Raw genomic sequence first — 15607 nt, forward strand, 5'->3', positions numbered from 1 at the left:
TCTCAAGGATGATCAACGGAAACAGGATGCACCTCAGCTCAATTTCGAGTCTCAATTTATGTATTTTTTTATAAATTCGCCAACATTTTGTAAATCTGTTTTTGCTTTTCATTATGAGCTGTTGTATGTAGATTGGTGAGCGGAAAAAAATATGTAATACATTTTAGAATAAGGCTGTAACGTAACAGAACGTGGAGAGGGGTCTGAATAATTCCCAAATGCACTGTACTTAAAATATCAAGTGATTATTGAAGAATGTAACTTGTGGATGCCTTATGCCTCTTGCCAAATCAGAAACATGTTTTTCTCTGTTTGTTAACAAAGTAAATGTAATAAACAACATAGTAAACTTTTATTTTGGTCCAGTGGATGGTCTTTGTGGCCATGACTGTCTGTGAATGTGCACAGACAGTCATTGCATTTCTCCACCCTTATCCCTTGGCTGTTTACAGGAACAATGGCGGTGTGTCCACTTTGTCCTGTATTAACTACAGATTGCTTTAACCTTTAACCTGACCTTCTGCCCAGTGTGGTTTAACTTGTCTAAAGTATGGTATCTTTATAGTTGTGTTATTTTGTCCGTTTTTTTGTTGTTGAGTATATTATTTATATTGTAAATATTGTGTTTGTGATTGTATGTAAAACTGAATAAACAAAGTTTTCCAACAACAAAAAACACAAATTACTTTTAATATATTTTTTTTCTTCTCAGAAACAAAAGCCATACAATAAAGCAAATGAAAATACATACACTTCTGTACAGGCATCGCAGCACATTCATGCACACATTCTAAGGCTATTTCCTCAAAGTGGCCACATGTACATCAGAAGAAACTTCTTACACGCCAAATAACGTGAGACTGACATTCAATTTGTGGTAGAGGGGGATTGACCCGACAAGCATTTCTCACACGTTTCTCATAGAAAAATGCAGAATCCACCATGCTTTCGACACATATAGTTTTACAGTAGTGGAGACTCTTCAAAATAATAAATACTATTCATTTCAAATGGAGGGATTCTCATTGAAGAGGAATGAATGGTTGGAACAGAATGGAACGAGTACAGACGTCATGGAAGAAGACCCAGTGGAGCTTAAAAACCAAACATTAAGCGGTAACAGAAGTGGACAAGCAAATATTTAGTGTGCATTTTGACATGACAGAATGCCATATGTAAATGCTTGTTCTTTTTTCACTGGAGTAGATTTGACCATCGAGGTATGACTAATCTGCTCCAAACAGAATCCAATTGAGTTATTAAGAGGAGAAGAAGGTGGAGGAGAAGGAGAAGAAGAAGGAGGAGTAGAAGGTGTTGGTGGTGGAGGTGGAGGAGGAAGAGGAGGTGGAGAAGGAGGAGGGGGTGTTGGTGTTGGAGGAGAGGAAGAGGAGGTTGAGAAGGAGGAGGGTGTGTTGGTGGTGGAGGAGAGGAAGAGGAGGTGGAGAAGGAGGAGGGTGTGTTGGTGGTGGAGGAGAGGAAGAGGAGGTGGAGAAGGAGGAGAAGAAGAAGGAGGACATTCACAAAATCATAATGGCCAAAAAAAGTGACATAATACTTGTCTTCCATATTCTGAAAATAATATATATAGTCAGCCATTTGAGTTTCGCTGGTCCATTGAAGGTCATTGCTGAAATCACAGTTAAAACGCCGGAGTAAAAACACAATGGATGGTCAAACGTTGGTTCACCACATGAGGGCAGTAGGCCCTACATAACAACATGAATAATTGCTTAAGATGTTAATACGGTGGTGCTTCACTAAACCTGCGATGTTAGATAGAGGAAGTAATCACAGAAAGAATATCTGGCCTCCAAACATGCAGTGAACAATTTTGCAACAAAGAACTTTGCTAGACGCTCTTTCTCCCCCATACCAAAGGATGCTTTATACAAAGACTCATAACATAAACAAAGTAATGCAGTGAATTGTTTTAAAGCAAAGCTTTAAAATACATACACTTCACACCATTTATTTTGATGTAGTTCAGTCTCATGATTTATAAATCTTAGCCAAAGAACAGGATAATATTTTTTCCACACTCAGTAATCTTTATGGTTGGACTATATATGTCAATGTATTATATGAGTTAAAAGAGTGACAGAGCAAAAAAATAAACATGTTTTATATATATATATATATATATCTATATATGTATATGTATATAGCTTACTTGTGGGTATGATGTGGGTGTTACACGTTGGATAGGCTGATCTGTAAAGATAGTGGACTCTCTCAACTTTACTGGGACGGTTGAAGGGGTAGAATAATTTTAATGTTCTGAAGAAGAGAGAGAGCTTGATGCTTTAGTCGTAGCAACCTGGACTCTCGTTGCCCGTCTGCTCTTCAAAAATCAGCAGTGAACTCTGACCTTCCATGATGCTTATACATGCACAGCGGAGAGGAGTGGCACTTATGATAGGCAATGGTAGACACACAAAGGGGAACCAATCAGCCAAAACCAAATGTATCCATAGAGGGGTGCATTGCAGGCTGGTCTAGAAGGGTAACAGCAGACGCCAGCTCCCAGCGTCATTACAGGGTTCTAATACCCCTGTGTAGGTGAATAGTTGGACCAAACTGGACAAGCTTCTATCTATCCTCCATCCTTCAACCATTCAAAAGAAGAGGAGACCAATACAGATGTGTTCTGTTGTTCTGAAGAGAACAGCTGATGTGTTATGTTGTTCTGAAGAGAACAGCTGATGTGTTCTGTTGTTCTGAAGAAAACAGTGGAAGTCAGTTGTGTTCTGTTGCTCTGAAGAGAACAGTGGAAGTCAGATGTGTGCTGTTGTTCTGAAGAGAACAGTGGAAGTTGGAGGAGACCAATACAGATGTTCTGAAGAAAACAGTGGAAGTCAGATGTGTTCTGTTGTTCTGAAGAGAACAGGGAAAGTCAGATGTGTTCTGTTGTTCTGAAGAGAACAGGGAAAGTCAGATGTGTTCTGTTGTTCTGAAGAGAACAGGGAAAGTCAGATGTGTTCTGTTTTTCTGAAGAAAACAGTGGAAGTCAGATGTGTTCTGTTTTTCTGAAAAAAACAGTGGAAGTCAGATGTGTTCTGTTGTTCTGAAGAAAACAGTGGAAGTCAGATGTGTTCTGTTTTTGAGAAGAAAACAGTGGAAGTCAGATGTGTTCTGTTGTTCTAAAGAAAACAGTGGAAGTCAGATGTGTTCTGTTGTTCTGAAGAGAACAGTGGAATTCAGATGTGTTCTGTTGTTCTGAAGAGAACAGTGGAATTCAGATGTGTTCTGTTGTTCTGGAGAGAACAGTGGAAGTCAGATGTGTTCTGTTTTTCTGAAGAGAACAGTGGAATTCAGATGTGTTCTGTTGTTCTGGAGAGAACAGTGGAAGTCGGAGGAGGCCAATACAGATGTTCTGAAGTCAGATGTTTTCTGTTGTTCTGAAGAGAACAGTGGAAGTCGGAGGAGGCCAATACAGATGTTCTGAAGTCAGATGTTGTCTGTTGTTCTGAAGAGAACAACTGTGCTTTTTTCTTTATTTTCTTTCTCTACAGTAAGCTCTAAAAAAAAATTCAAACAACATTTTTAGGCCCCAAGTCATCCAAGTCACCCACGCCCTACCAAGAGAGCACTCTGTGATATTTACATTGATTAAACTCGCCAGCATGCAAAAACGTACTTGAATACGGTTTGCGAAGAAAGCAAAGATGCAAACTTTTTAGGAATAAAATAAATACAGTATTTACTTGTATATAGAAAGAACATAAAATGTAAATGTTTTGATAAAGTAGCCATTTTTTTTTTTTACCAAATATTGTCTCAAACATACCTTCAGTGACATTGCTGCTTTTTAAAAATCTTTGGTTGAACAGTCCAGAACCAGACAGCTTCACACCCTCCTTTACATCACACAACTTGACTACTTCTTCTCTTTTTCATGCATCACACTCACTGACATCATCACTGACATGATTTCCTCTTCCTGTTATTGTGCTGCCCTGCTAGAGAGATCACAATGGCCTCCCATAGCCAACATTCAACAGCTTACACAGCCACACCCCACAAACTGCACTTCCTCTATCCCCCCTACTTCGCGCCACGAAGGAGTCCTTCCAAGAAGAAACACAGACACACACACACACACACACAGGTAAAAGATGAGATCAGAAGGAAAGAGGTGAAACCTAAGATTAAACTTAGAATACAAACTAAAAAAAGGGAAATATATTCCCTCCGTAGTTAAAAAGAACAACAACCCCAAAAAACTAACAGCCAAGGATCGCCAAAAGGTCAGCTCATCGTTTCTGCGAGCCGCTCATCACCTTGGAGACAAAGTTGACGATGGCGCTGGCGGGCTGATCGGGGTCCATCTCGGCAAAGAGGTGACTGACGTTGTCAGTTGTGCTTCCTTGCTTCCGAGCCACAAACCCAAAAAACCTGGAAAAGGGAAGGGATGCTGTCAATGTCGTTTGTAGGCTTGTTCTAACTGGTCAAATTCATCTGTAGGAAATCATATGAATCAGAGATGAAAAGTGTGTGTGTGTGTGACCAAATGGGAGGTTTGAACCATGGTTGTTTTCATGCTACAAGACTGTTTTAGCCCGCTGAGCTAAAGCATAACTTCAGGTCTTAGGCAAGGTTACTCATCACTTGAGCTGGTTCACCCAAACACATCCATTATAATTGATGCTTTACTGTATCCATTAAGAGATATTGTTCTGCTAAATTGTTTGTGTTCCATCTCTATAGTTCCATGTTTAGTCTCTAGGGGTGCTCCATGCCACTGTTAACATTTGGAAATATTTAAGGCTCAATTCAATTCAAATCGGCAAAGTTCGGCTACATCTCTGACTGCAGCGTTTACAGAGAATGCAGTTTCCGAGAACAGGTGAATATTGCCTATAGATTTCAATCGCGCTATAGCACTGAAAGTTAGGGATATGGATTGAATAGAAGCCTTTCTTCATTCTGTAACCAGGGCCTGAAACTAACTTTGGGGAAAACGTTCACACTATTTATTAGCATTTGGTTGGAGCATTTTTTTAAACTTTTTTTTGCCCTGGCTGTAATGATAAATATTTCACAGTAATTATAATGATATTTTGTCTACTTGATTTACTCTTTTGCCTGTTAGACCATATGAGTTTATATAATTGAGCCCTAAGTCTCATAACGGTAAATTCATAGGCACTTTGATCCCTGAGTTTAAAACCCCAAACCATGACATGCTGTAAATTCTAAACTCGTGACTGCCAACACTGGGTTTTGTTGGCTAAAGGGACACTCTTTTATCTTCAGCCCAGTCATCTCTCCATCCATCTATTCTTCCTCTCTGAATCGTTGGTGGGGAGCTTTCATCCCTTCCTCTCTCCCCTGGTTTGATGTCTGAGCTACTAAATATCACCTTTTATTTGATTTAGGATGGAGGAGAGTACTAATTGAAATCACATGGGCCAATATATTAGAGGCAGGTCAGGAACTGATGATAAGTCTGTCTAAGTGAATAGTCCCCCCCCCCCCCAAAGAACCATTGTGGTCAAGCTAAACAACTGATTTGAAATCAGATCTAACTAACCTTAGTTCTAACCGGTGCCGTTAGGTGTTTAACATCAAAACCATCCTTGGACCAGTTGCTAAAAGTATCAAGCTAAGTTGCTTCACTTTCTTCAGTGGTTCTGCAACTGTCAGTCAAAGGAAGGTTGGTCAATCTATAAACAGTACAGAAGAAAATAGACTAGAACTACCCCCTCTCTTCTACGCTTCTGCTACTCTCTGTTATTATCTATGCATAGTCACTTTAAGAACTCTACCTACATGTACATAGTACATCAATTCCCTCCACACCGGTGCCCCCACACATTGACTCTGTACCGGTACCCCCGGGGCAGCAGGGTAGCCTAGTGTTTAGAGTGTTGGACTAGTAACCGAAAGGTTGCAAGTTCGAATCCCCGAGCTGACAAGGTACAAATCTGTCATTCTGCCCCTGAACAGGCAGTTAACCCACTTTTCCTAGGCCGTCATTGAAAATAAGAATTTGTTCTTAACTGACTTGCCTAGTTAATAAATAAATAAAAAATAGCCTTGTTATTTTACTGCTGCTCTAATTATTTGTTACTTTTACTTTTTTTTAAATGTATTTTCTTAACAAATGTACTGTTGGTTAAGGGCTTGTAAGAAGCATTTCACTGTAAGGTCTACTACACCTGTTGGTTAAGGGCTTGTAAGAAGCATTTCACTGTAAGGTCTACTACACCTGTTGGTTAAGGGCTTGTAAGAAGCATTTCACTGTAAGGTCTACTACACCTGTTGGTTAAGGGCTTGTAAGAAGCATTTCACTGTAAGGTCTACTACACCTGTTGGTTAAGGGCTTGTAAGAAGCATTTCACTGTAAGGTCTACTACACCTGTTGGTTAAGGGCTTGTAAGAAGCATTTCACTGTAAGGTCTACTACACCTGTTGGTTAAGGGCTTGTAAGAAGCATTTCACTGTAAGGTCTACTACACCTGTTGGTTAAGGGCTTGTAAGAAGCATTTCACTGTAAGGTCTACTACACCTGTTGGTTAAGGGCTTGTAAGAAGCATTTCACTGTAAGGTCTACTACACCTGTTGGTTAAGGGCTTGTAAGAAGCATTTCACTGTAAGGTCTACTACACCTGTTGGTTAAGGGCTTGTAAGAAGCATTTCACTGTAAGGTCTACTACACCTGTTGGTTAAGGGCTTGTAAGAAGCATTTCACTGTAAGGTCTACTACACCTGTTGGTTAAGGGCTTGTAAGAAGCATTTCACTGTAAGGTCTACTACACCTGTTGGTTAAGGGCTTGTAAGAAGCATTTCACTGTAAGGTCTACTACACCTGTTGGTTAAGGGCTTGTAAGAAGCATTTCACTGTAAGGTCTACTACACCTGTTGGTTAAGGGCTTGTAAGAAGCATTTCACTGTAAGGTCTACTACACCTGTTGGTTAAGGGCTTGTAAGAAGCATTTCACTGTAAGGTCTACTACACCTGTTGGTTAAGGGCTTGTAAGAAGCATTTCACTGTAAGGTCTACTACACCTGTTGGTTAAGGGCTTGTAAGAAGCATTTCACTGTAAGGTCTACTACACCTGTTGGTTAAGGGCTTGTAAGAAGCATTTCACTGTAAGGTCTACTACACCTGTTGGTTAAGGGCTTGTAAGAAGCATTTCACTGTAAGGTCTACTACACCTGTTGGTTAAGGGCTTGTAAGAAGCATTTCACTGTAAGGTCTACTACACCTGTTGGTTAAGGGCTTGTAAGAAGCATTTCACTGTAAGGTCTACTACACCTGTTGGTTAAGGGCTTGTAAGAAGCATTTCACTGTAAGGTCTACTACACCTGTTGGTTAAGGGCTTGTAAGAAGCATTTCACTGTAAGGTCTACTACACCTGTTGGTTAAGGGCTTGTAAGAAGCATTTCACTGTAAGGTCTACTACACCTGTTGGTTAAGGGCTTGTAAGAAGCATTTCACTGTAAGGTCTACTACACCTGTTGGTTAAGGGCTTGTAAGAAGCATTTCACTGTAAGGTCTACTACACCTGTTGGTTAAGGGCTTGTAAGAAGCATTTCACTGTAAGGTCTACTACACCTGTTGGTTAAGGGCTTGTAAGAAGCATTTCACTGTAAGGTCTACTACACCTGTTGGTTAAGGGCTTGTAAGAAGCATTTCACTGTAAGGTCTACTACACCTGTTGGTTAAGGGCTTGTAAGAAGCATTTCACTGTAAGGTCTACTACACCTGTTGGTTAAGGGCTTGTAAGAAGCATTTCACTGTAAGGTCTACTACACCTGTTGGTTAAGGGCTTGTAAGAAGCATTTCACTGTAAGGTCTACTACACCTGTTGGTTAAGGGCTTGTAAGAAGCATTTCACTGTAAGGTCTACTACACCTGTTGGTTAAGGGCTTGTAAGAAGCATTTCACTGTAAGGTCTACTACACCTGTTGGTTAAGGGCTTGTAAGAAGCATTTCACTGTAAGGTCTACTACACCTGTTGGTTAAGGGCTTGTAAGAAGCATTTCACTGTAAGGTCTACTACACCTGTTGGTTAAGGGCTTGTAAGAAGCATTTCACTGTAAGGTCTACTACACCTGTTGGTTAAGGGCTTGTAAGAAGCATTTCACTGTAAGGTCTACTACACCTGTTGGTTAAGGGCTTGTAAGAAGCATTTCACTGTAAGGTCTACTACACCTGTTGGTTAAGGGCTTGTAAGAAGCATTTCACTGTAAGGTCTACTACACCTGTTGGTTAAGGGCTTGTAAGAAGCATTTCACTGTAAGGTCTACTACACCTGTTGGTTAAGGGCTTGTAAGAAGCATTTCACTGTAAGGTCTACTACACCTGTTGGTTAAGGGCTTGTAAGAAGCATTTCACTGTAAGGTCTACTACACCTGTTGGTTAAGGGCTTGTAAGAAGCATTTCACTGTAAGGTCTACTACACCTGTTGGTTAAGGGCTTGTAAGAAGCATTTCACTGTAAGGTCTACTACACCTGTTGGTTAAGGGCTTGTAAGAAGCATTTCACTGTAAGGTCTACTACACCTGTTGGTTAAGGGCTTGTAAGAAGCATTTCACTGTAAGGTCTACTACACCTGTTGGTTAAGGGCTTGTAAGAAGCATTTCACTGTAAGGTCTACTACACCTGTTGGTTAAGGGCTTGTAAGAAGCATTTCACTGTAAGGTCTACTACACCTGTTGGTTAAGGGCTTGTAAGAAGCATTTCACTGTAAGGTCTACTACACCTGTTGGTTAAGGGCTTGTAAGAAGCATTTCACTGTAAGGTCTACTACACCTGTTGGTTAAGGGCTTGTAAGAAGCATTTCACTGTAAGGTCTACTACACCTGTTGGTTAAGGGCTTGTAAGAAGCATTTCACTGTAAGGTCTACTACACCTGTTGGTTAAGGGCTTGTAAGAAGCATTTCACTGTAAGGTCTACTACACCTGTTGGTTAAGGGCTTGTAAGAAGCATTTCACTGTAAGGTCTACTACATTTCACTGTAAGGTCTACTACACCTGTTGGTTAAGGGCTTGTAAGAAGCATTTCACTGTAAGGTCTACTACACCTGTTGGTTAAGGGCTTGTAAGAAGCATTTCACTGTAAGGTCTACTACACCTGTTGGTTAAGGGCTTGTAAGAAGCATTTCACTGTAAGGTCTACTACACCTGTTGGTTAAGGGCTTGTAAGAAGCATTTCACTGTAAGGTCTACTACACCTGTTGGTTAAGGGCTTGTAAGAAGCATTTCACTGTAAGGTCTACTACACCTGTTGGTTAAGGGCTTGTAAGAAGCATTTCACTGTAAGGTCTACTACACCTGTTGGTTAAGGGCTTGTAAGAAGCATTTCACTGTAAGGTCTACTACACCTGTTGGTTAAGGGCTTGTAAGAAGCATTTCACTGTAAGGTCTACTACACCTGTTGGTTAAGGGCTTGTAAGAAGCATTTCACTGTAAGGTCTACTACACCTGTTGGTTAAGGGCTTGTAAGAAGCATTTCACTGTAAGGTCTACTACACCTGTTGGTTAAGGGCTTGTAAGAAGCATTTCACTGTAAGGTCTACTACACCTGTTGGTTAAGGGCTTGTAAGAAGCATTTCACTGTAAGGTCTACACTGTTGGTTAAGGTTTCACTGTAAGGTCTACTACACCTGTTGGTTAAGGGCTTGTAAGAAGCATTTCACTGTAAGGTCTACTACACCTGTTGGTTAAGGGCTTGTAAGAAGCATTTCACTGTAAGGTCTACTACACCTGTTGGTTAAGGGCTTGTAAGAAGCATTTCACTGTAAGGTCTACTACACCTGTTGGTTAAGGGCTTGTAAGAAGCATTTCACTGTAAGGTCTACTACACCTGTTGGTTAAGGGCTTGTAAGAAGCATTTCACTGTAAGGTCTACTACACCTGTTGGTTAAGGGCTTGTAAGAAGCATTTCACTGTAAGGTCTACTACACCTGTTGGTTAAGGGCTTGTAAGAAGCTTTCACTGGGCTTGTAAGGTCTACTACACCTGTTGGTTAAGGGCTTGTAAGAAGCATTTCACTGTAAGGTCTACTACACCTGTTGGTTAAGGGCTTGTAAGAAGCATTTCACTGTAAGGTCTACTACACCTGTTGGTTAAGGGCTTGTAAGAAGCATTTCACTGTAAGGTCTACTACACCTGTTGGTTAAGGGCTTGTAAGAAGCATTTCACTGTAAGGTCTACTACACCTGTTGGTTAAGGGCTTGTAAGAAGCATTTCACTGTAAGGTCTACTACACCTGTTGGTTAAGGGCTTGTAAGAAGCATTTCACTGTAAGGTCTACTACACCTGTTGGTTAAGGGCTTGTAAGAAGCATTTCACTGTAAGGTCTACTACACCTGTTGGTTAAGGGCTTGTAAGAAGCATTTCACTGTAAGGTCTACTACACCTGTTGGTTAAGGGCTTGTAAGAAGCATTTCACTGTAAGGTCTACTACACCTGTTGGTTAAGGGCTTGTAAGAAGCATTTCACTGTAAGGTCTACTACACCTGTTGGTTAAGGGCTTGTAAGAAGCATTTCACTGTAAGGTCTACTACACCTGTTGGTTAAGGGCTTGTAAGAAGCATTTCACTGTAAGGTCTACTACACCTGTTGGTTAAGGGCTTGTAAGAAGCATTTCACTGTAAGGTCTACTACACCTGTTGGTTAAGGGCTTGTAAGAAGCATTTCACTGTAAGGTCTACTACACCTGTTGGTTAAGGGCTTGTAAGAAGCATTTCACTGTAAGGTCTACTACACCTGTTGGTTAAGGGCTTGTAAGAAGCATTTCACTGTAAGGTCTACTACACCTGTTGGTTAAGGGCTTGTAAGAAGCATTTCACTGTAAGGTCTACTACACCTGTTGGTTAAGGGCTTGTAAGAAGCATTTCACTGTAAGGTCTACTACACCTGTTGGTTAAGGGCTTGTAAGAAGCATTTCACTGTAAGGTCTACTACACCTGTTGGTTAAGGGCTTGTAAGAAGCATTTCACTGTAAGGTCTACTACACCTGTTGGTTAAGGGCTTGTAAGAAGCATTTCACTGTAAGGTCTACTACACCTGTTGGTTAAGGGCTTGTAAGAAGCATTTCACTGTAAGGTCTACTACACCTGTTGGTTAAGGGCTTGTAAGAAGCATTTCACTGTAAGGTCTACTACACCTGTTGGTTAAGGGCTTGTAAGAAGCATTTCACTGTAAGGTCTACTACACCTGTTGGTTAAGGGCTTGTAAGAAGCATTTCACTGTAAGGTCTACTACACCTGTTGGTTAAGGGCTTGTAAGAAGCATTTCACTGTAAGGTCTACTACACCTGTTGGTTAAGGGCTTGTAAGAAGCATTTCACTGTAAGGTCTACTACACCTGTTGGTTAAGGGCTTGTAAGAAGCATTTCACTGTAAGGTCTACTACACCTGTTGGTTAAGGGCTTGTAAGAAGCATTTCACTGTAAGGTCTACTACACCTGTTGGTTAAGGGCTTGTAAGAAGCATTTCACTGTAAGGTCTACTACACCTGTTGGTTAAGGGCTTGTAAGAAGCATTTCACTGTAAGGTCTACTACACCTGTTGGTTAAGGGCTTGTAAGAAGCATTTCACTGTAAGGTCTACTACACCTGTTGGTTAAGGGCTTGTAAGAAGCATTTCACTGTAAGGTCTACTACACCTGTTGGTTAAGGGCTTGTAAGAAGCATTTCACTGTAAGGTCTACTACACCTGTTGGTTAAGGGCTTGTAAGAAGCATTTCACTGTAAGGTCTACTACACCTGTTGGTTAAGGGCTTGTAAGAAGCATTTCACTGTAAGGTCTACTACACCTGTTGGTTAAGGGCTTGTAAGAAGCATTTCACTGTAAGGTCTACTACACCTGTTGGTTAAGGGCTTGTAAGAAGCATTTCACTGTAAGGTCTACTACACCTGTTGGTTAAGGGCTTGTAAGAAGCATTTCACTGTAAGGTCTACTACACCTGTTGGTTAAGGGCTTGTAAGTAAGCATTTCACTGTAAGGTCTACTACACCTGTTGTATTCGGCGCATGTGACAAATAAAATTACATTTGATTTGGTACTCAAATGCATATACTGTATACTTACTTGGCTGTGCCCCCATCAGGTTTATTCCACCTATAGAGAGATAAATAAACAGTATTATATCATGTAACATTATGTATGATACATTCAGGTCATAGGCCCCGTTCATTTCAAACAGCAGAGATTACTGCCTTTCGTTTACTGTCCCCGAAAGTGTGTGTGTGTGTGTGTGTGTGTGTGTGTGTGTGTGTGTGTGTGTGTGTGTGTGTGTGTGTGTGTGTGTGTATATATGTATGTATGTGTGTGTGTTGTAGCTCAGTGTGGACACTCACTTTCTCTCCTGAGGGTCGACGTCACAAAACGTGACAGTGTTGATAGGGTAGTGGCGCCGGAAGAAACGCCTGTTAGGTAAAAACAAGGTTTAACACACTGCACTATAGCAACTCATAGACTACTACAGTACAGCGCAGGTTGGATTGAAAAGAGCCCTCAGTCAGAGTGAGCCGTTTGAAATATTGTCATTATGGTTCAAATATTGTTGATCATTTTTAAAAGTGCAATATAGAGTCTTGTAGAGTGAACTCTCATCGCGATTAAAAAAGTAACACTACCTATACTTTTCATGCATTTTTCCGCAAAAGGTGAGTAAACTGTCCCTTAAAAAGGTGGGTGAACTGTCCCTTAAAAAAAGGTGGGTAAACTGTCCCTTGAAAAAAGGTGAGTAAACTGTCCCTTAAAAAGGTGGGTGAACTGTCCCTTAAAAAAGGTGGGTAAACTGTCCCTTGAAAAAAGGTACACCCCTACTCCACTATACCCCTAATCCACTACTCCACCATCACTCCAATATAACCCTAATCCAGTACTCCACCACTACTCCCCTACTCTACCACTACACCCCTACTCCACCCCTACTCCACTACTCCACCACTATACCACTACTCCACTACTACACCTCTACTCCACAACTACACCTCTACTCCACCCCTACTCCAGTACTCATTCACTACCCCCTACACCCCTACTCCACTACTACATCCCTACTCCACCACTCCATCCCTACTACACCACTACTTCACCCCTTCACCCCTACTCCACTATGTCACTACTCCACCACTACACCCCACACCCCTACTCCACTACTCCACCACTACACCCTACTCCACAACTACTCCACTACTACACCCCTACCTCACTACTCCACTACTACACCTTTACACCCCTACTCCACTACACCCCTACTCCACCACTCCACCCCTACTCTACCAGACCCTTATCCCACTACTCCACTACTCAACCCTACTCCACTACATCCCTACTTCACTTCTCCACCACTACTCCACCACAACACCCCTACTCCATTACTCCACCCATACTCTCCTACTCCACTACTCAACTACACGCATAATCCACCACTACACCCCTACTCCACCACTACACCCCGACTCCACTACTCCACTACACCACTACTCCATTATAATGGCTTGTTTGTCCTACTCCCTACTCCCTACTCACTTCCTCTGGTTATCCGTCAGGGTGATGCCTTGGGGCGACACCTTGAAGTGCACAACGGTGGCGGTGGGCGGGGACGCGGCGGCCATCGTCTCCGAGATCGCCTTGGCGATGGCCTGAGGTCCTGTCAGAGACTCCATGTCCACCGAGTTGATGTACAGCACATTGCATGCTGGGGAAAAAAGAGTGTAGCTAATCAGCACAGTGCATTTCACACTGGAAAGAGGAGAGAGGTCAAAAAGGAGAGAGATGATGTCATGGGCTTTTCAATGCTACAACATGTATTGGTTTGGTTGTAGTGCTTTCTGTTGTGACGTGACATGACCAACAGTTTACATTCGTTTAATTTATAGGATGTATTATGTATGCTTAAGATCAGAGTAACATGGAGTAATCTATTACAAAATGCTATTTGTCGCACACTGAGTGGACAAAACATTAAGAACACCTTCCTAATATTGAGCTGCAACCCCTTTTGCCCCTCAGAACAGCCTCAATTCGCCGGGGCGCATGGACTCTACAAGGTGTCGAAAGCGTTCCACAGAGATATTGGCCCATATTGACTCCAATGATTCCTACAGTTGTGTCAAATTGGCTAGATGTCCTTTGGGTGGTGGAGCATTCTTGATACACACTGGAAACTGTTGAGCGTGAAAACCCCAGAAACGTTGCAGTTCTTGACACACTCAAACCGGTGCGCCTGGCACCTACTACCAAACCCCGGTCGAAGGGACTTAAATCGTCACCCTCTGAATGGCACACATACACAATCCATGTCTCAATTGTCTGAAAGCTTAAAAATACTTCTTTAACATTCTACACTGATTGAAGTGGATTTAACAAGTGACATCAATAAGGGATCATAGCTTTCCCCTGGATTCACCCAGTCAGTCTGTCACGGAAAGAGCAGGTGTTCCTAATGTTTTGAAACCTCAATATATACTATGTAGCACAACAGTTTATAGCTTTGCAAATCATTGACAGGGTAAAATGCTGAATGCAAATACAGTACATTCTTGACAGTTTCCAATGCTGTTAAGGGAATTCATTTCATACATATCACAATTGATATTAGTAGGTTTAAAGTTCTGCGTTTCTGCACACGTTCCAAAAAAAAGGGGCCATCTGCATTTTCGTGCAAGAGAATGTCAAAGACGGTACATGCTTTCTGGGACAAGGCTGCACGGGAGAAAAGACTGTCAGGGGTCAAAAACATTCAGTCATTGGACAGAAAACATTTCAGGCACTGTTAGCGTTGCTGTCGTTTATTAGATGTATAGATGTAGATGTAGGATGAGACAACACAAACACAGACAGACACACACACAAACACAGACAGACACACACACACACACACACACACACACACACACACACACACACACACACACACACACACACACACACACACAGACTTCTGAGGCAGACATCAGAGATATGGGTCCGAATGTAGCAGTCAGGAACCAACAGTCTCATAATTGGAAGGACACATGATTTACCACGGCAGTCAGCAGGGACCCTCTGCCCTATCGTCACACGGAGATGACATCACCAGTGTGGGGACAACAGTGGAACGGTATAGAGTAAGTCACAAAAAGCTAACAAACGAACAACAAAATAAGATGACCTTTCCATTACATAGAAATGTGCTCAACCAGACCCAATAGTCAAAACAATGGTATGCGGCTTCTAACCTGCTCCATGTTTCAGGAGGTAGTCAGCCTGGTTGGTTGGCGTGGCGATATCTGGGACATCCTGGTGGAGATCTGAAACACAGCAGGAGACGATTCAGAAATTCCCCACACCACATTGTACGTATCCATTTCAAATGACACAAACACGCATTTACACATACACAGGTACACAGACACATAGACAGATACACAGGCACATACACAGATACACAGGCACATACACAGATACACAGGCACATACACAGATACACAGGTACATACACAGATACACAGGTACATACACAGATACACAGGAACATACACAGATACACAGGTACATACACAGATACACAGGTACATACACAGATACACAGGCACATACACAGATACACAGACACATAGACAGATACACAGGCACATACAGAGATACACAGGCACATACA

The 15607-nt window shown here is 41.8% G+C and overlaps 1 protein-coding gene across 5 annotated transcripts in view; it reads right to left on the reverse strand.

The window, feature by feature from the left end:
• Positions 1-674: 674 nt before the first annotated feature.
• The window catches only part of LOC115117816 (tensin-1-like), a 351789-nt gene continuing 336856 nt past the window's right edge, over positions 675-15607 (reverse strand). For all 5 annotated transcript variants that reach the window (XM_065015952.1, XM_065015960.1, XM_065015958.1 and 2 more), the window contains 5 exons: positions 15186-15257; positions 13495-13663; positions 12315-12383; positions 12046-12075; positions 675-4395 (listed from right to left, as the gene is read on the reverse strand). In XM_065015952.1, coding sequence (XP_064872024.1) covers positions 4254-4395; positions 12046-12075; positions 12315-12383; positions 13495-13663; positions 15186-15257 — 482 coding nt within the window. In that variant the 3' untranslated portion in view covers positions 675-4253. The remainder of the gene's footprint in view (positions 4396-12045; positions 12076-12314; positions 12384-13494; positions 13664-15185; positions 15258-15607) is intronic.

The sequence above is a fragment of the Oncorhynchus nerka genome, linkage group LG3 (assembly GCF_034236695.1).
Source record: "Oncorhynchus nerka isolate Pitt River linkage group LG3, Oner_Uvic_2.0, whole genome shotgun sequence".
NCBI classification, from domain to species: Eukaryota; Metazoa; Chordata; class Actinopteri; order Salmoniformes; family Salmonidae; genus Oncorhynchus; species Oncorhynchus nerka.